Raw genomic sequence first — 20618 nt, 5'->3', positions numbered from 1 at the left:
GTGTCAAAGATGTTGAGTGACCGACAGGTCCCTAGTGTCATTGTGTCAAGGACAAGTGTCTCTACCACTTTGTGTCACTCCACTGTCCACTCCAACCTTCACCTATGTGACTGGTCCAACTGTTACCAAGGTCACCTGCGTGTATGGACTGATGCTCTCAGCTCACATAAGTGTGTGTGTGTGTGCGTCCGTGCGTGCATGTGCGTACATACTTTATATTTATTTTATTTAACCTTTATTTAACTAGGCAAGTCAGTTCTTATTTACAATGACATCCTACCAAAAGACAAAAGGCCTCCTGCTGGGTTGGGGGCAGGGAAAAAAATATATATAAATAAATTAAATAAAAATATTGTTCAAAACACACATCACGTCAAGAGAGACAACACAACACTACATAAAGAGAGACCTGAGACAACACCATAGCACGGCAAGCAACACATGACATCGCAGCACGGTAGCAACACAACATGGCAGCAACACAACATGGTAGCAGCACAAAACAGCAGAGGATGGACCAAGTCATTGTTTTACAAGTCACAAGTAAGTCTCAAGTCTTAGCCTTCAAGTCCCAAGTCAAGTCTCAAGTCAAGACAAGCAAGTCCAAGTCAAGTCTCAAGTCAAGACCGCCAAGTCTCAAGTCCTAAACTTTGCATTTCGAGTCCTAAACAAGTCATAATGTGCTCTTCACCAAATGTAATACCATTTCATATTTCAGTATCATGTGACAACAAAAACTAAATATGCCAGTTCTCTCTCTCTCTCTCTCTCTCTCTCTCTCTCTCTCTCTCTCTCTCTCTCTCTCTCTCTCTCTCTCTCTCTCTCTCTCTCTCTCTCTCTCTCTCTCTCTCTCTCTCTCTCTCTCTCTCTCTCTCTCTCTCTCTCTCTCTCACCATGGCTGAAGACACACTTCACCAGTGAGCCCCTATACCCAGGGTCACTGCCAAGACCCTGATGGCCACTCGGGACAGTGAAGGAAGGGCCTTCATGTTCATTGCCCAGAACAAGAGGGCATTTTGTCCTTCGCATATGTCAAGGTAGTGACTTAGCTGGAGAAGTCCCAACAGCTTTCTTCTGCCTCTTACAGCATGCTGCAAACAGCCCTTCTTCTTGTCCAAGTCTATGGTCCTCTCACTCTTCCTCATCAACAAGAGGCACAGCTTGCTCAGTCCCTGCAGCATCTTGCAGAATCAGTTCTGGCAAAACATGTGAAAGCAGAAGCAAAAAGGCTGGTATTAGAGTATTAGTGATGCAGTGGGTTAAACTGAACAAGTATTATTGTTGCAGTCAATTGGATTCAATTATGAGGAAAAAGTTACATTAAACACAATAATTATTGACCTTTCACTCTTTGTGCCACCTCCTCCTTGACCAGCACATGTTGCTCCACCCACATCCGAGAAAAAGCCAGATCCAAGGCAGGTTCTTTGAGGTAGACTGGATCTGAAAAGTGGTCAGTGATTCCATCTTGTGTCCTGGCCATTTTCACATTGATGAAGATTCCAAGAAATCGTTGTGCCCAGCCTTTTCTAGAACATGACTGAGCTTTAGATGGTCACATTGGATAACTGCCTACACTTGTCTCAGTGTTGAGTTCCATCTTGTGTTGACAGCAGCAGGGATGCCTCTTTCCCCAAATTCAGCCTCAAACACCAAGTGTTGTGCTTGTATGCAGCAGTGAGCTGATTTTTGATAACTTTGAAATAGAAGGAGTCATCAATTTTGTTTCTTTCAAGCCATAACCCACTACCAGATGGAGAGTGTGGGAAAAACACTGCAAGCACAGTTTTTTTTTTGCAATAGCAGCATCCACTGTTTGCTGGTCTTCCAGGGTTAGGTCATTCCAGAGCTCTGGGTCATCAAGGTGATCTTCACCATGTACTTCATCTTCTTGTTCAATGGGGAAGCACACCGTGAATGCTTTTCTCATGTTGGCAGCATTGTCACTAATGATATTGTACAATTCATCTTTGATGCTGCACTCACCACATATGGCCTCAAAAACATGGCCTGTGTTGCTCAACTGAGTTTTCAGTTTTGAACGTCTCTCTGTAGCGAGGTTCTCTACTTTTGATGTCAATGTTCTACGACAAACTGGGCTGTACTTACTGTCAACCACTGATAGTGGGTGACGAAAACTCTTGTTTTCCACAATAGACAGAGGCAAGTTGCAATCGATAACCAGGTCGGACAGTATTGCATTGTTGATAGCTTTCTGCTGTGGATGATTCATGCTGTACTGCCCTACACGGGTCTCCATGAACTGTGAGATTGGAGACTGTTGTGGTTCACTTGTGACACTTTTGTTAATCTGTTATTGTTCAAATCTGTAAGCATATAAAAAAAATAATTGAGCGGGGTAGTAAGCACAATATTGCCTGGTCTCAATCTTGGGTGCAATGATCACGTTCCCGCGCTGGCTGACTGTGTGGCGGCTCATTGATTTAACATTACGTTCGCCTACATGCTATACTAGCAAATGTATATATAGCTGTTGGCTATATTAGCCACGGCTTACTGTTCTTTGTGCAGCTTCAAATGTCGAACAAAGTTGGAAGTTGTTGCGCTTCCATCTGTAATTTTCTTCCCTCATGTTTTGCAAGTTTGCAAGAAGTTTTTTTGTTGACTACAGCGTAGTCTATATATCCTCCGAAAATAATCATTTGGGGCATCATCTTTCCAATGGCTCAATCTGAATTCACCCGCCGACGTTCCTCTGCACTCTGGCTACTTTGAGTCTGACTCGAGTCCAAGTCATGTGACTCGAGTCCACACCTCTGCAAAAAGGGTACAAACATAATTGGGCACAGACAACAGCACAAAACGCAAGAAGGTAGAGACAACGATACATCACGCAAAGCAGCCACAACTGTCAGTACGAGCGTACATGATTGAGTCTTTGAATGAAGAGATTGAGATAAAACTGTCCAGTTGGAGTGCTTGTTGCAGCTCATTCTAGTCGCTAGCTGCAGCGAACTGAGAAGAGGAGTGACCCAGGGATGTGTGTGCTTTGGGGACCTTTAACAGAATGTGACTGGCAGAATGGGTGTTGTATGTGAAGGATGAGGGCTGCAATAGATATCGCAGATCGGGGGGAGTGAGGTCTAAGAGGGTTTTATAAATAAGCATACTCTAGCACACATACAAACCCCTACATTGTTCATGTTACCTTTCTACTCCAAAGTCTATTTTTTTAAGTTGTGACATTGTGTCAGGAGATCCTTATCTCAGACATGTTCTGATGAAACAAAAAAGACCTTGAACAGTACAGAAATAACATTCCTGGAATGGCCAGCGGGGCTGCCAATTAGACCACCCCATGCTGAGAGGGAAGAAGGGAAGATCCAATCAAAATGCAGATTGGATGGGCAGTCTCTCTAATCATCGTGGCTGGTCTTTCATGTTGCAACTCAGTACAGGAGAGGCTTCTTTTGCAGCGGTGTGAAGTAATTATAGATGGTCAAGGTGAAAGAAGATGGTAAGAGAGAAAGGGAAGTGGTGAAGGATGTGTGCCAAATGGCGCCCTATTCCTTAGGTAGTGCAATTCGACCATGAAGGCCTGATTTACACAGTCTCATCTGAACAGTTGTTGAGATGTGTCTGTCACTTGAACTCTGTGAAGCATTTATTTGGGCTGCAATCTGAGGCTGGTAACTCTAATGAACTTATCCTCTGCAGCAGAGGCAACTCTGTGTCTTCCTTTCCTGTGGCAGTCCTCATGAAAGCTAGTTTCATCATAGTTTTTGCGACTGCACTCAAAATTCTTGAAATTTTCCCAGATTGAATGACCTTCATCTCTTAAAGTAATGATGGACTGTCTTTTCTCTTTGCTTATTTGAGCTGACCTTGCCATAATATGGACTTGGTCTTTTACCAACTAGGGCTATCTTCTGTATACCCCCTCAAAATGTGTTTAATTAAAGCACACCAGTTAGTTGACGTGCATTGCAGGTGACTACCTCATGAAGCTGGTTGAGAGAATGCCAAGAGTGTGCAATGCTGTCATGAGGGCAAAGGGTGGCTACTTTGAAGAATCTGAAATATAACATATATGTTGATTTTGTTTAACACTTTTTTTGGTTACTACATGATTCCATGTGTTATTTCATGTCTTCACTATTATTGTAAAATGTAGAAAATAGTCCAAACGAAGGTAAAAGCCCTTGAATGAGTAGGTGGGTCCAGACTTTTGACTGGTACTGTATGTATAATTATTTAACTACAGGTACCGTAGATGTGAGCGAAAATAGCTGTAAGTAGCAGTAAAAGTATTGTTGTCCATTAGTGTACTCCAATCAGGGTGGGGATGGTATGGTAGGGGGAAAGTATAGAGAAGAGAAAAAACGGGGATTGGAAATGATGCAAACAATTAAATTGATTTAACCTACAATCGATCTGCAATATTTAAGCTGATCTCCCACCAAAAAAAGCCATTAAAAGATTTCTAAGAGAATTCTAATAAATTCTAATAAAGCTTTACAGAGCTTGGCTTCAGTAACAGAAAGTCCCTAATTATCTCAGCCTGTTCTTCATTATCCTCCATTTAGAGAACATTCAGTCTTCCTTTCTATTATTACCACCCCCCATCCCCCAGTACGTCCATCGTTCCTCGACACCTCGCGGGCACTTGTTGTCATTTGTCGTGATTGATGTGTCAGCGAGGCTACAGGGAAATGAACCATAGGGCCACACATACACACACACACACACACACACACACACACACTCACGCACACACACACTCACGCACACACACACACACACACACACACACACACACACACACACACACACACACACACACACACACACACACACACACACACACACACGCACACGCACACGCACACACACACACACAGAGTCGATTTAAAGATCACACAGTGTTCTCCATAAAGACCCTTGGGTCCTCTGGAGCAGAAGGCTGTCGCTGGCAGCGCCCCGGCCCACCGACGCTGTCACACGGTGGGGTGTGAAGGGATACGCCGTTGGGGCGGCAGGAACCACAGCTAATATGCTATCGTGCTAACGCTGCTGACTGCTTTGCTCCCAATGTGTTATGATGTGGCTAAGAGGGATCCATTGGAAGATAGACACTCTATTCCTCTATCTTTGGGTGCAGATGGCTGACACAACCTTTGAGAACTGTTTGAGATTCCAGTCTGATTCTGCTATTGACAAATAATAATTATCAAACACTTGAGTTGAACCCTATTTCAATGATTGTCTGCTTGGTTGTGTTGATAAGCATCTGATAGGAGACGGTTTGAATAAAGGGACCGAGTGAGAGAAAAGTAGAGAGGCTATGCAGTTGTATTATCTGCATCCGGCATTCAGGTACGCCATAATCACAGCAATTCATCCATTGACTCACCGTTGTGAGTGTTTATTCCTGTCTTATAACACAATGCTTTGTCTGTCCACCAGGAGATTCAGGACATGCTGCCAGGGCTGGGCCAGAGCGAGTCCTGGGGGGAGCTGGGTAGTGGCGACACAGAGGATGGCAGCGGAGACTGTGACGATGAAGACGGGTGTCAAGGGTCTGGAACGGGGACGGTCAGGAGCTGTGAGTCGCACATGTACACACACACACACACACACACACACACACACACACACACACACACACACACACACACACCATCGGAGGTGTGGGTTCAGATGTCACAGCAAGGCCGTTTCCTGGAGCATATTCCTCCAATACAATCTGCAAGACTATGGTGTATTGCAAAGTGGAGGTCTCTGTTACAGCTTTGTTTTCACAGAGTGCCAAACTATTTACTCTGCACCTTGACCTCTACAGCTATGTTTACAAGTGAACAACCCACTGTAATAACCCTCATAACACCAGTGTAGATGGAGGGAGGTAGGGAGGGAGGGAGGGAGGGAGGGAGGGAGGGAGGGAGGGAGGGAGGGAGGGAGGGAGGGAGGGAGGGAGGGAGGTAGGGAGGGAGGTGATCTGGTTATTCTGTGCCTACAGCAGCACCTAGATCTTCTGCATAAATTCTATCAGACCTGGGCCCAGACAGTAAATCTCAGTATGAGAAAAATAACGGTGTTCCAAAAAATGTTCAGTTGCCAGGACCACAAATACAAATTCCATCTAGACACTGTTGCCCTAGAGCACACAAAAAAACTATACATACCTCGGCCTAAACTTCAACGCCACAGGTAACTCTCACAATGCTGTGAACGATCTGAGAGACAAGGCAAGAAGGGCCTTCTACGCCATCAAACAATAGCAGGTAAAAATACTTGAATCAGTTATAGAACCCATTGCCCTTCATGGGTGTGAGGTCTGGGGTCCACTCACCAACCAAAAATTCACAAAATGGGACAAACACCAAATTGAGACTCTGCATGCAGAATTCTGCAAAAATATCCTCCGGTTACAACGTAAAACACCAAATAATGCAGAGCAGAAAATGAAGGAAAGCTTTGACTATGTACAGACTCAGGAAAACATAACCTTGCTATTGAGAGAGGACGCCATAGGCAGACCTGGCTCTCAAGAGAAGACAGGCTATATGCTCACTGCCCACAAAATGAGGTGGAAACTGAGCTGCGCTTCCTAACCTGCCAAATGTATGACCATATTAGAGACACGCATTACCCTCCAATTACAAAGCAGCAATTTGTAACTTGTTACTACAACAAAAGGTCAACCAGTGAAGAACAAACCCCATTGTAAATACAACCCATATTTATGTTGATTTATTTTCCCTTTTGTACTTTAACTATTTGGACATCGTTACAACACTGTATATAGACATAATATGACATTTGAAATGTCTTTATTCCTTTGGAACTTTTGTTTGCCAAAACGTTGTATTGTTTATTTCATCTTGCTTGGGCATCCTATCTTTGGAAAACATCTGAGAACGAGAATAGTCCATCTGCTTCACTGGCCAACCATGTCCTGTTCATGCCCTGTTTCTCTCTCTCTCCCTCTTTCTCTCAGTCAGTGCCAACACATGGCCACAGCTGCTACGGAGCTTAACTCTAAATCCTCCAACCTGTGGAAGGCAAAGAAACAAACTGTTCTCAAACAATCCTCCCTCTGTCCCTTACTGATACGATTTATAGTCTCCCTGATACACACACACACACACACACACACACACACTCAGACAGAGCCTTGGGCAGGACTGGGGAGGATTGCGAAGGGATTATTGAGAAGACAGAAAAACCTGATGACTTTGATTTTCTCATTTGCTACCTAATCATCCAACTGACTCCTCCTCACCCCTCCACCCTCCTCACACCTCCACTCTCCTCACCCCTCCACCCTCCTCACCCCTCCACCTTCCTCACACCTCCACTCTCCTCACCCCTCCACCCTCCTCACCCCTCCACCTTCCTCACACCTCCACCCTCATACCTCCACCCTCCTCATACCTCCACACCCCTCCACCCTCCTCACACCTCCACCCCCCCCCCCACCCACCTATATTATACAGTGTGCTGGACTGTCCAGTCAACTATTATAGAGGTGCGGAGATATTTGATTTGTGGCACAGGAGAGAATGTGTTGTTATGGGGTGGAGGTCAGGACTCTTCTCCTTTTCATCTCTCTCTCTCTCTCTCTCTCTCTCTCTCTCTCTCTCTCTCTCTCTCTCTCTCTCGATCTCAGAAAACATCAGCTTTGACCTCGATGGTCTCTTTCCCAGCTGAGTGGTTGCTATGTAGGGTGTGTTCTTGTGTGTGCGTATCTGCATGCTCTTTGTTTGTGTGCGTGTGTGTGGCAGTATATTGATGTATATTGGTGAGTTCACAAGGCCACTGGACCTGCCTCTAGGGCGCTGTTCATTTACAGGAAGACCTCTGACCTAGGAACTATTAATTAATTTACAGATTTATTCCAGTCACACACGCCGCCATACACACAAAATAAAAAATGAAAAGTTGAAATGTCTTTGGCAGTGTTTCCCCAACGCCTTCCATCGGGACCCCAAGGGGTGCACGTTTAGTTGTTTGCCCTAACACTACACAGCTAGCCAACTAATAACCAACGAATCATCAAGCTTTGATTATTTGAATCAGCTGTGTAATGCTAGGGCATAAACCAGAATGTGCACCCCTTGGGGTCCTGAAGACTGAATTTGGGAAAGACTGATCTATTCACAGTTGTGAATACTTATGTTTATTTATTTGTATTTTATTTAACAAGGCAAGTCAGTTAAGAACAAATTCTTATTTTCAATGACAGCCTAGGAACAGTGGGTTAACTGCCTGTTCAGGGGCAGAACAACAGATTTGTACCTTGTCAGCTCGGGGGTTTGAACTTGCAACCTTCCGGTTACTAGTCCAACGCTCTAACCACTAGGCTACCCTGCCACCCCATGTAAATATTTCTGTATTTCATTTTCAATACATTTGGATACATCATTAAAAAAATGCTTTGTCATTACGGGGTATTTTGTGTAGATGGGTGAGAAAGAAAATCGATTTAACCCATTTTGTATTCAGGCTGTAACAACTAGGGCCATTCCGGTGACACCGGAGATCACGAGTCTTGATGGCAGTCAAATTCCATGTGACCGTTTAGTCACGTTAATTAGGCTTCTCCAAGCTCTGATGCTGCTGATGGTCATTAGTAGCCTACCAATCTTGCTAACTGCCTGGTACCCCGCACTCTGTTGTCCCTCTAATCTAAAATCTAATCAAATACTTCATGAGAGCCCATGAGCTCATGTTGAGCAACATTTCTATAGGCTATGCAGTTGCGTGAGAATACAGAGTGATGGCCTCTATTAAAGAGAGGAGGTTCCCATCAGCTTTCTATAGGCTAGACCTACTATATTTATTTCTCAAGCTTCCTATGGTTAAGCACATTGCTTCTCTGTAAAACAGGAGTATAGCCTAACTGGCTGGAATGAAAAGGAACCATTGGAAAAGCATCCTCCATTCGTTATTTAAGTTATATCTTATCAATTGTGAATGATGCCCAGCATTAGAAACAATACCTTTTGTCTGCGACTTGTTCGAATCATGGTCGCACACCTCATGTAGTCTATCCCATAGGCCTATACATTTTAACAAGGTTTGTATCAGAACTGAAGTGGCCAAATAACTTCTTAAAATGAAGCACATTAATCCTCTTTACAAGGGCTGCAGAGCCTAACTGGCATATATAAGCAGTGCCTTTGGGGAAGATGATTTCACCATAAAAAAATGCACCTTTATATTAAAAGCTTTACATGCATAATTGAATTGTGGTGACTTTTGAGAATAGTGTTTTCTGCTAATGGAACATTCACGCTTATAGCCCACTGCCGTGTGGGCATTGCTGCACTTCTAATGTGAAGAAATAGCCTAATAGTTTATCAACATTTTAAGCTAAACGTTCTGATCTGTTGCATCGGCTCTTAGCATAAAACATTTTTTTGATGCTAGTGGTTGTATTAATTTGGGAAACTTTCGCATCCCACAACTGTCCCAGACTATATTTGGACTATTTATTTCTCGCACAGAATAGAATAGGGCAACTTTTGTACTATGGGGGAAAGTAGATTGACATAGGCTAGTGCTTTTTGTGTTTGTTAGGTCTACTCATCTTGTTGGCTGACGAAAAGTAAATGGGGACAGTTCTTCCAATATTTTCAATGTGTGCCTCGGAATTGGATAAGGACACGTGCAGTTGCATCACCGACATGTCTGTCTTCACTTGTAGCCTGTGAGAAAGACCCGATCACGTGACTGAGAGCCACGTGAGTGAGAGGTGTTTCTGCACGCAGGGGTGGAGAAGGGAATTATATTCAGCCCAATGCAACTGAATGCCTTCAACTGAAATGTGTGTTCCTCATTTAACCCAACCCCCCTGAATCAGAGAAGTGCGGGGGGGGGGGGCCTTAAATCGTACCTGTTTCTTTGTTAACCGCTCAACACAAGATATCCTTTCTATTTTATTCAGCTATGTTCAATTGTATTTCTAAGCTAATCATGCCTGTTAAATGGACTAGTGTCGCCCACAACCAGATGACATAGCCAGATCAGGACTATTCTGTTCCTCTGAAATAGACTACATTTTCTTCACATCATGTTTATTTAGACCCGTCTAACATATATAATGGATTTATTGTGATGGTGTAGGCTATATTAAATAGATTTATTGAGTTGTCTGCATCAGTGACTTGTAGGTTATGCGTGGAAGCCAGGAGATGCTAAATGTGTTTATGTTAATAAATGGTCAATTACCGTGAGACCGGCAGTTATTTGCTTGACAGTCACAGGCTGACAAAATGTCATGACCGCCACAGACCAAGTAACAACTAAATGTGGAATAAGTCAGCGGGTATGAATAATTTCTGAAGGCACTGTACTCTCTCTATCTCTCTCTCTCTCTCTCTCTGTCTCTCTCTCTCTGTCTCTCTCTCTCTCTCTCTTTCTCGCTCTCTCTCTCTCTCTTTCTCTCCCACACACACACACACACACACACACACACACACACACACACACACACACACCCCCAACCATGCAGTGTGACCAGAATGTGATTATGAGGTTGAATCTCTCTACTGCACAGTTCTGATGAAAGGTTAAGCGTTAAAGGGTTATTTAAGTATGCGAGTCCAAATCTCCTTTACCCCAGTGTCTCTCTCTCTCTCACACACACACACACACACACACACACACACACACACACACACACACACACACACACACACACACACACACACACACACACACACACACACACACACACACACACAGCCAACTGCTTGGCAATGGTACAGGAAGTTGGTCCTTGTTGTTTAGGCCCTAGCTGCGTTTTCACATGACTTAATGCCATTAAAGGAACCTTAGCCATTAGTTGCTGCCATTGGCATAGACTGAACAGTCTCTTTCCATCCACTCTGATGTGGATGCTTATGGACAGGAGTTTTTCCTCACCACATGAAGAAACTCTCGTAAAAACTCTGGGCCCTAGTAAGTGGCTATGACTAAGGTCCAGAATTTTTCCTAGTCAGGTTTCATTGTCAGGAAAAACTCCTGGGCTTAGAGTTACATTATGTGGCAATTGTATCAGTTTGCACATTGCACTCTTGCCCTGGCAGTGGGATTCGGTATTATATACAGAGACTAGATCATCACTCTAAATCTTTCGAGGCTTGGAATGAGAAAATAAAGGAGATGGAGAAACGTGTGAAGTCAAACAGAGAGAGATAAAAGCACGCTGCTTTCCCAACCTTCTCTGTATAAGCCCAGTCAGGGATTCCACTCTGAAGACTTCCCAGAAAAGTAGAAAGCAAATGGCTCCTTAAGCTGCCATTACTATAAGCTCCTCATCCTTCTGCACTTCCTTTCCCTCCTCCTCTCCTCAAACTGTACCTCTCTCTCTCACTCTATCACTGTCTTTCTCTCACTGTCCTTCTCTCTCTGTCTCTTTCTCAATCTCTCTCTCCCTCTTCTCAGAGCCAAAAGGAGAGAGAGAGAGAGAGAAGGCCGTTCACACAGCTACTTCATTACTACCCATCAGTCTCTGCGTTTCCCTTTGTCTAAAACTCACACTTAAAGGTTAACTATAAGCACCAAGGAGGGAGAGGGTGACCCACTCCGTCCCCCTTCCTCAACCCCAGCCTCCCCCTTTTCTGAGAAACACTCTCACCCCTCTTGGCCCCTCGTTTGCAGGCAACCCGAGTGGGAAGAATCTGGGCAGAATCAGGGGTTTCCCGCTGGAAATGCAAGGGGTATGGAAGCAGGGGAATACAGAAGGGAAACTAGGAGGCACAACCTACCATGCTTTAGAGAGGGTCACCTAGCAACAGGCGCTAGCGTGGAAACAGCATGGCAGGGGCCTGGGTTAAGGAATCAGGAGGGAGTGAGGGTGAGAAAGAGGGTAAGGTTGTGTGCTTTACTGGGGTACGGTTAGGGGGTAGGGGCATAGCGCAGAGGGGTACAGTTTGAGTAAATGGGCTGAAGAGGACGTCACCCACCAGTTGGCCAGTTGATATGACAAGACCCCAAGATGGAGGAGATTCCTGAACAGGAGAGCTGGTTCTCTGGGAGAGGAGAGGACAAGGTGCCTTGTACCGAACACACACATACCTCTTTTAACACTCTAACTAACTGTACTGTAGCTTTGGTGATCTTCTTTAAATGAGCTGGTGTGTGTCATAATCGCCAAGACTCACACACACTCACACACTCCAGGTGCCGCTCCGAATCGGCAGGTGTGTGTCATCCCTGTAGACCACTCCGACATAGTAACTATCAACATCAGTTACAGGCGTCCAGGGAACAGGCGCGTATCAGGTGTGTGTGTGTGTTTCCTGACTGATGTTTCACACCCGACACACACACGCACTCGCCTGCGGTGGTATTTGTTCTACCCCCACGGTCTGCAGCCCAGCCGGGCGACCGATAGAGGAATCTCAAGGTGGAGCTCTGCTTTTCTGTAACCTGTCAGCTGGTAAAGAGAGAAAGACTGGATATCACACACACTCTGCTCTGCTCTGCTCTTTACAGCACTGCAGAAGAAAGCCATTTTCTGACAGTCTCTATTCAACAACCCACTCTCTATTTAATATATAGTCTTACGGCCTTCAGCTAGAGCGGGAGGGAGGGAGAGTGTTTTCAGTGGGTAAACTGTTATTAGCCTGTTGTTGGCTCAATGAAGGCAGATACAGGGGGATGGCTACTGTATTGGCTTTTCAGTGATGCTAACAGTAGGACTGTGTGGTACAAGGCCTTGTAAATGCTTCGATGAGTGGCTGTAGTCTAAAATGCTCCTGTGCAATTGTCTGGGTGAAAGTGTTGGCAGGATGTTGTACAAGATCAGCAGTTAGCTACCAGTCAGAGAGTCAGCCTGGGAGGTCATGTAAGGGTGCAAGATAAGGAGAAAGAGACAGAGACAGAGCGAAAGATGGAGAGATAAAGTGAGAGCTCTAGTGTAACTGTAGTCTAACTGTTCTCAGCTCAGATCACCGGCACCACAGAGATCATCTCTCCTCTAGTGTAACGGTAGCCTAACTGTTCCCAGCTCAGATCACCGGCACCACAGAGATCATCTCTCCTCTAGTGTAACGGTAGCCTAACTGTTCCCAGCTCAGATCACCGGCACCACAGAGATCATCTCTCCTCTAGTGTAACGGTAGCCTAACTGTTCCCAGCTCAGATCACCGGCACCACAGAGATCATCTCTCCTCTAGTGTAACGGTAGCCTAACTGTTCCCAGCTCAGATCACCGGCACCACAGAGATCATCTCTCCTCTAGTGTAACGGTAGCCTAACTGTTCTCAGCTCAGATCACCGGCACTGCAGAGAGCTGGAGAGATCATCTCTCCTCTTAGCCTCAGGTATAGCACTCCTTTCCAGGGCAGACTTAATTGGCACATCAATTATGTATCAGAGAGAAGTGCTTTGTCCCCCTCACCGCCGGAACGACCTCTCGCTCAATAGGTGTGTGTGTGTGGCTCCTGGCCACTCAATAGGATAGAGCTTTAATTAAGTGGCTAGTGCACACGCTCAGTCCCTGTGGATTCCCCCTGGTCCCAGTCGATACACAGATCTGGCCCTCTCTCTCTGTTCTACACCTCTATTACCCGGGCATGCACACAATAGGCTGCTAATAATGCATTTAGACAACGTTGTGAGGATCTTTTGGATATGTTTGGGATATGTTGTTTCTTAACAAATACACTTTCATGTGTATTAGTGGTGAATCTGCTTTGGTGGATTGTGTAGGAGGAGACGATATACTCCTAAATCATTGATTGTATGTGATAGAAGCATCCTTCGTGGTAGAATGCATGAGAGAGAGAGAGAGAGAGAGAGAGAGAGAGAGAGAGAGATCCTAGGCACTGACAGACGGTCATGGTATGTCACGCTATCCCCTGGCATTTGAGTGTGTGTGTTTGTGTGCGTCCATGCTTGTGTCTGTGTCTGCATGTATGCATTGGTGTGTGTGTGTGTGTGTGTGCGTGCATGTGCCTCCGTGTGTGCGCACACATGTCCGTGTCTGCCACAGTGGAAAAACCCGACCTCGTCCCTCCCTCCTCATCCCTCCCTCCTCACCCCTCCTTCTTCATCAGTACATCATTTCCCCCGGTCCATTCCAGTGTGAATTGAGAGACAGAGCAGTAGAATCCCATTGTTATACCTCTACTGTACTCGCCCTCATGCTCCTCAGTAACTCAGGAATGCCCCGGGCTTTATTCGTCCCGCGCCCAGTTACAGCAGGAAAGCCTGTCTCTGGCATTGGTGCCAAATGGCACCCTATTCCCTACTGTATATCGTGCAAAGCTTTTACAGGTCCTGGTCAGAAGTAGTGCGCTATGTAGGGAAAAGGGTGCATTTGGGACGTCAGAGATTCAGGGGGGTCATCTATCTCTCTCCCCCCCACGTAGGGCAGCCCGAGCTGGCTTAGTGATGAACCCGGTCCCTTTCCAGGGGTCACTCACACCACCTGTAGCCCTGTCGATAATGCTAATCTAATTAGGTGTGTGTCAAATCAAATTAGATTTTTCACGTGCTGACCACAACTGGTGTAGGCTTTACTGTGAAATGCTATCCAACGTTTAAATAATAACACAAGAAGAATACAATAAAATAGAGAAGAATGGAACTATGAACAGGGAGAACCAGTACCAGATCTATGTGAGAAGGTACGAGGTATTTAAGGTAGATATGTACATGAAGGCAGGGTAAAGTGACTAGGCATCAGGATAGATAATAATAAGGTATTTGAGGTAGATATGTACATGAAGGCAGGGTAAAGTGACTAGGCATCAGGATAGATAATAATAAGGTATTTGAGGTAGATATGTACATGAAGGCAGGGTAAAGTGACTAGGCATCAGGATAGATAATAATAAGGTATTTGAGGTAGATATGTACATGAAAGCAGGGTAAAGTGACTAGACATCAGGATAGATAATAATAAGGTATTTGAGGTAGATATGTACAGTACATGAAGGCAGGGTAAAGTGACTAGACATCAAGATCGATAATAATAAGGTGTTTGAGGTAGATATGTACATGAAGGCAGGGTAAAGTGACTAGGCGTCAGGATAGATAATAATAAGGTATTTGAGGTAGATATGTACAGTACATGAAGGCAGGGTAAAGTGACTAGACATCAAGATCGATAATAATAAGGTGTTTGAGGTAGATATGTACATGAAGGCAGGGTAAAGTGACTAGGCGTCAGGATAGATAATAATAAGGTATTTGAGGTAGATATGTACAGTACATGAAGGCAGGGTAAAGTGACTAGACATCAAGATCGATAATAATAAGGTGTTTGAGGTAGATATGTACATGAAGGCAGGGTAAAGTGACTAGGCGTCAGGATAGATAATAATAAGGTATTTGAGGTAGATATGTACAGTACATGAAGGCAGGGTAAAGTGACTAGACATCAAGATCGATAATAATAAGGTGTTTGAGGTAGATATGTACATGAAGGCAGGGTAAAGTGACTAGTCGTCAGGATAGATAATAATAAGGTATTTGAGGTAAATATGTACATGAAGGCAGGGTAAAGTGACTAGACGTCAGGATAGATAATAATAAGGTATTTGAGGTAAATATGTACATGAAGGCAGGGTAAAGTGACTAGACATCAGGATAGATAATAATAAGGTATTTGAGGTAAATATGTACATGAAGGCAGGGTAAAGTGACTTGGTATCAGGATAGATAATAATAAGAGTAAAATAAGGAACAGAGTAGCAACAGGAAACGATTAGTGTAAAAGTGTGTGTGTGTGTGTGTGTGTGTGTGTGTGTGTGTGTGTGTGTGTGTGTGTGTGTGTGTGTGTGTGTGTGTGTGTGTGTGTGTGTGTGTGTAAATGTGTGTTTGTGTTGTGTCGGTTTTGTGTGGAAGTGTCAATGAAGTGTGTGTGAGTATATAGTGTGTATACGGTATATAGGCTAGTGAGTGTGAATAGGGCCAGAGCAAGAGAGGGTCGGTGCAGATAGTTCAGGTAACCAGTAATTGACTATTTAGAAGTCTTATGGCTATTTAGCAGTCTTTTGGCATGGGGGTAGAAGCAGTCTCGGAGCCTGTTGGTCCGAGGGCCGATGCTCCGGTACCGTTTGCCGGACGGTAGCAGAATGAATAGTCTTTGGTTTGGGTGGCTGGAGTCTTTGGAAATGTTTTGGGCCTCAATCTGACACATCCTGATATAGAGGTACGGGATGGCTGGGAGCTCGGCCCCAGTGATGTCCGCACCACCCTCCGAAAGCGCTGGCAGTCGAGCGCCATACCAAGCGGTGAGGCAGCCAGTCAAGATGCTCTCGATGGTGCAGCTGTAGAACTTCTTGAGGATCCGAGGGCCCCTGTCAAATCTTATCAGCCTCCTGATGGAGGCTGCCGTGCCCTCTTTATTACTGTGCGGGTGTATGTGGACCATGTTAGGTCCTTAGTGATGTGGACGCCTGGGAACTTGACGTTCTCGACCCCCTCCAGCCCCATCGATGTGGATGGGGGCGTGCTCCATGATCAGCTCCTTGGTCTTACTGAGGCTGTTGTCTTGGCTCCACACTATGTCTCTGAACTCCTCCCTGTAGGCTGTCTCATCGCCATTGGTAATCATGGTGTCGTTTTTGTCAGCAAACTTAATGATGGTGTTGGAGTCATACGTGGCCATGCAGTCATGGGTGAACAAGGAGTACAGGAGGGGACACACCCCTGTTGAGGGTCAGGGTGGCAGATGTGTTGTTGCAGAGTGAGGGTTCAGTCCCAGGGTCCCTAGCCTGGTGATTGGCTTAGAGAGGACTATGGTGTTGAATGCTGAGCTGTAGTCTGTAAACATCATTCATTATTTCCCCTCTTGTTCAGGTGTGAGACGTCAGTGTGACGTGCAATTGACATCTGTGCATCCATTGGGGCGGTATGCGAATTGGAGTGGGTCTAGGTTGTCTGGGATGATGGTGTTAATGTGTGTCATGACCAGCCTTTCAAAACACTCCATAATAGGGATACATATTTTCACGAGAATCAATCAAGTGTCAATACCGGGATGAATTCATATTTATCTTGAGACTTGAAATCCCACAAAAATCGGAAGTGCCCATTTGAAGCATTTAAAACTAAGATATGGTTACTATGCCAGGGTTCTCCCCAAATAAGAGGGACGCTACGTCACCTTGTCAGCGCCCCTATGTAAGGATTAAAGAGCAAATTAAACTGAGATTTACTAATGATAGAGTAAGTATCTTTGATCGCCAATAACATCGTTGTGAATTGCCAAACAGGCCGTTCATAAATTCAGAGCGTCATCATGTTCCTCAATTCGTTCAGTGCATTTCAGCAGTAGGCTATCTCGACACAGAGCACGCTCAGGACGCACAGTGCGCATCCCAAGTACAACGTTGTGGAAACATACGAACGTTGTGGAAACATACGAACGTTGTGAAGGCAGTCACATGACAAAAGTCAAATGACTAAGTTGCTACGCTTGCTAGATAACATCCTTCCAGGAATATTATACAGATAGCAGATCAGCTCACGAATAACAGGGAGACAAAGAGAGAAAATAGTTTAAATGTCAAGGTATCTTAATGAGGACCAACTCTGTTAAAAAAAAACTCTCATACCGTTTGTCGATCACACGCTCTTTGCTGTCTCTCTGCTGTCTCTCTCGAAGCTGTCATATGGGCAGCTAGTACTGCAGTGCAGAGAAGCGGGGGCAATGTTAGAGCTGTATTTTTGACATGCATAGAGACGTGCTTTGATAATGCAACCTACACTGAGTGCACTAAACATTAGGAACACCTGCTCTTTCCATGACACAGACTGACCAGGTGAATCCAGGATAAAGCTATGATCCCTTATTGATGTCACCTGTTAAATCCACTTCAATCAGTGTAGAGGAAGGGGAGGAGACTAAAAGGTTCAAACTCTTTCCTGCAGTCAAATTATTATTTTTATTTTTTATTATTTCACCTTTATTTAACCAGGTAGGCAATTTGAGAACAAGTTCTCATTTACAATTGCGACCTGGCCAAGATAAAGCAAAGCAGTTCGACACATACAACGACACAGAGTTACACATGGAGTAAAACAAACATACAGTCAATAATACAGTATAAACAAGTCTATATATGATGTGAGCAAATGAGGTGAGATAAGGGAGGTAAAGGCAAAAAAAGGCCATGGTGGCAAAGTAAATACAATATAGCAAGTAAAACACTGGAATGGTAGATTTGCAATGGAAGAATGTGCAAAGTAGAAATAAAAATAATGGGGTGCAAAGGAGCAAAATAAATAAATTAATTAAATACAGTAGGGAAAGAGGTAGTTGTTTGGGCTAATCAGTAATCTGTGAGCTGCTCTGACAGTTGGTGCTTAAAGCTAGTGAGGGAGATAAGTGTTTCCAGTTTCAGAGATTTTTGTAGTTTGTTCCAGTCATTGGCAGCAGAGAACTGGAAGGAGAGGCGGCCAAAGAAAGAATTGGTTTTGGGGGTGACTAGAGAGATATACCTGCTGGAGCGTGTGCTACAGGTGGGAGATGCTATGGTGACCAGCGAGCTGAGATAAGGGGGGACTTTACCTAGCAGGGTTTTGTAGATGACATGGAGCCAGTGGGTTTGGCGACGAGTATGAAGCGAGAGCCAGCCAACGAGAGCGTACAGGTCGCAATGGTGGGTAGTATATGGGGCTTTGGTGACAAAACGGATTGCACTGTGATAGACTGCATCCAATTTGTTGAGTAGGGTATTGGAGGCTATTTTGTAAATGACATCGCCAAAGTCGAGGATGGTCAGTTTTACAAGGGTATGTTTGGCAGCATGAGTGAAGGATGCTTTGTTGCGAAATAGGAAGCCAATTCTAGATTTAACTTTGGATTGGAGATGTTTGATATGGGTCAGGAAGGAGAGTTTACAGTCAAACCAGACACCTAAGTATTTGTAGTTGTCCACGTATTCTAAGTCAGAGCCGTCCAGAGTAGTGATGTTGAACAGGCGGGTAGGTGCAGGTAGCGATCGGTTGAAGAGCATGCATTTAGTTTTACTTGTATTTAAGAGCAATTGGAGGCCACGGAAGGAGAGTTGTATGGCATTGAAGCTTGCCTGGAGGGTTGTTTAACACAGTGTCCAAAGAAGGGCCAGAAGTATACAGAATGGTGTCGTCTGCATAGAGGTGGATCAGAGACTCACCAGCAGCAAGAGCGACCTCATTGATGTATACAGAGAAGAGAGTTGGTCCAAGAATTGAACCCTGTGGCACCCCCATAGAGACTGCCAGAGGTCCGGACAACAGACCCTCCGATTTGACACACTGAACTCTATCAGAGAAGTAGTTGAACCAGGCGAGGCAATCATTTGAGAAACCAATGCTGTCGAGTCTGCCGATGAGTGTGTGGTGATTGACAGAGTCGAAAGCCTTGGCCAGATCAATGAATATGGCTACACAGTAATGTTTCTTATCGATGGCGGTTAAGATATGGTTTGGACCTTGAGCGTGGCTGAGGTGCACCCATGACCAGCTCTGAAACCAGATTGCATAGCAGAGAAGGTATGGTGAGATTCGAAATGGTCGGTAATCTGTTTGTTGACCTGGCTTTCGAAGACCTTAGAAAGGCATGGTAGGATAGATATAGGTCTGTAGCAGTTTGGGTCAAGAGTGTCCCCCCCTTTGAAGAGGGGGATGACCACAGCTGCTTTCCAATCTTTGGGAATCTCAGATGACACGAAAGAGAGGTTGAACAGGCTAGTAATAGGGTTGGCAACAATTTTGGCAGATAATTTTAGAAAGAAAGGGTCCAGATTGTCTAGCCCGGCTGATTTGTAGGGGTTCAGATTTTGCAGCTCTTTCAGAACATCAGCTGAACGGGTTTGGGAGAAGGAGAAATGGGGAAGGCTTGGGCGAGTTGCTGTGGGGGGTGCAGTGCTGTTGACCGGGGTAGGAGTAGCCAGGTGGAAAGCATGGCCAGCCGTAGAAAATGCTTATTGAAATTCTCAATTATGGTGGATTTTTCAGTGGTGACAGTGTTTCCTATCTTCAGTGCAGTGGGCAGCTGGGAGGAGGTGTTCTTATTCTCCATGGACTTTACAGTGTCCCAGAACTTTTTTGAGTTAGTGTTGCAGGAAGCAAATTTCTGCTCTAGCCTTGAATTATCAAAGTGCCTTCTATTTGTCTTTGTTTTTACAATGAAAATCCCAATTATATTTGTTTCTATGTCAAACGGTTTTGTTATATTTCAGTCTTCTGTGACTTATATAAAGTGTAATATTGGAATGCAAACTCAAAATGTAATACATTTCAACTCTATATCTGACATGGTATCGGTGTCTTGTTTTTTTAAACCCATAAACATGTGTGTGAGGTGTATACTTTTGTTTCAAAGAAGATTTGTTTAAGACTACCAAGAAACACCCTGATTTAGCACAATGCATTAGAATTACTTTTAAGCCTTGAGAAAATTGAGACATCAAATCAAATGTATTTATATAGCCCTTCGTACATCAGCTGATATCTCAAAGTGCTGTGCAGAAACCCAGCCTAAAACCCCAAACAGCAAGCAATGCAGGTGTAGAAGCACGGTGGCTAGGAAAAACTCTCTAGAAAGGCCAAAACCTAGGAAGAAACCTAGAGAAGAACCAGGCTATGAGGGGTGGCCAGTCCTCCTCTGGCTGTGCCTGGTGGAGATTATAACTGAACATGGCCAA

General features: G+C 44.7%; 1 protein-coding gene across 2 annotated transcripts in view; it reads left to right on the top strand.

Annotated features, from left to right (window-relative positions):
* Positions 1-20618, top strand: part of LOC135514935 (glypican-5-like) — a 220082-nt gene that overhangs the window by 152880 nt on the left and 46584 nt on the right. For both annotated transcript variants that reach the window (XM_064938693.1, XM_064938684.1), the window contains one exon: positions 5428-5566. In XM_064938693.1, coding sequence (XP_064794765.1) covers positions 5428-5566 — 139 coding nt within the window. The remainder of the gene's footprint in view (positions 1-5427; positions 5567-20618) is intronic.

This window comes from Oncorhynchus masou, chromosome 3 (genome assembly GCF_036934945.1).
Source record: "Oncorhynchus masou masou isolate Uvic2021 chromosome 3, UVic_Omas_1.1, whole genome shotgun sequence".
In the NCBI taxonomy this organism is placed as follows: domain Eukaryota; kingdom Metazoa; phylum Chordata; class Actinopteri; order Salmoniformes; family Salmonidae; genus Oncorhynchus; species Oncorhynchus masou.
The sequence above is the reverse complement of the archived record's forward strand: the minus strand, read 5'-3'. Positions and strand labels throughout refer to the sequence as shown.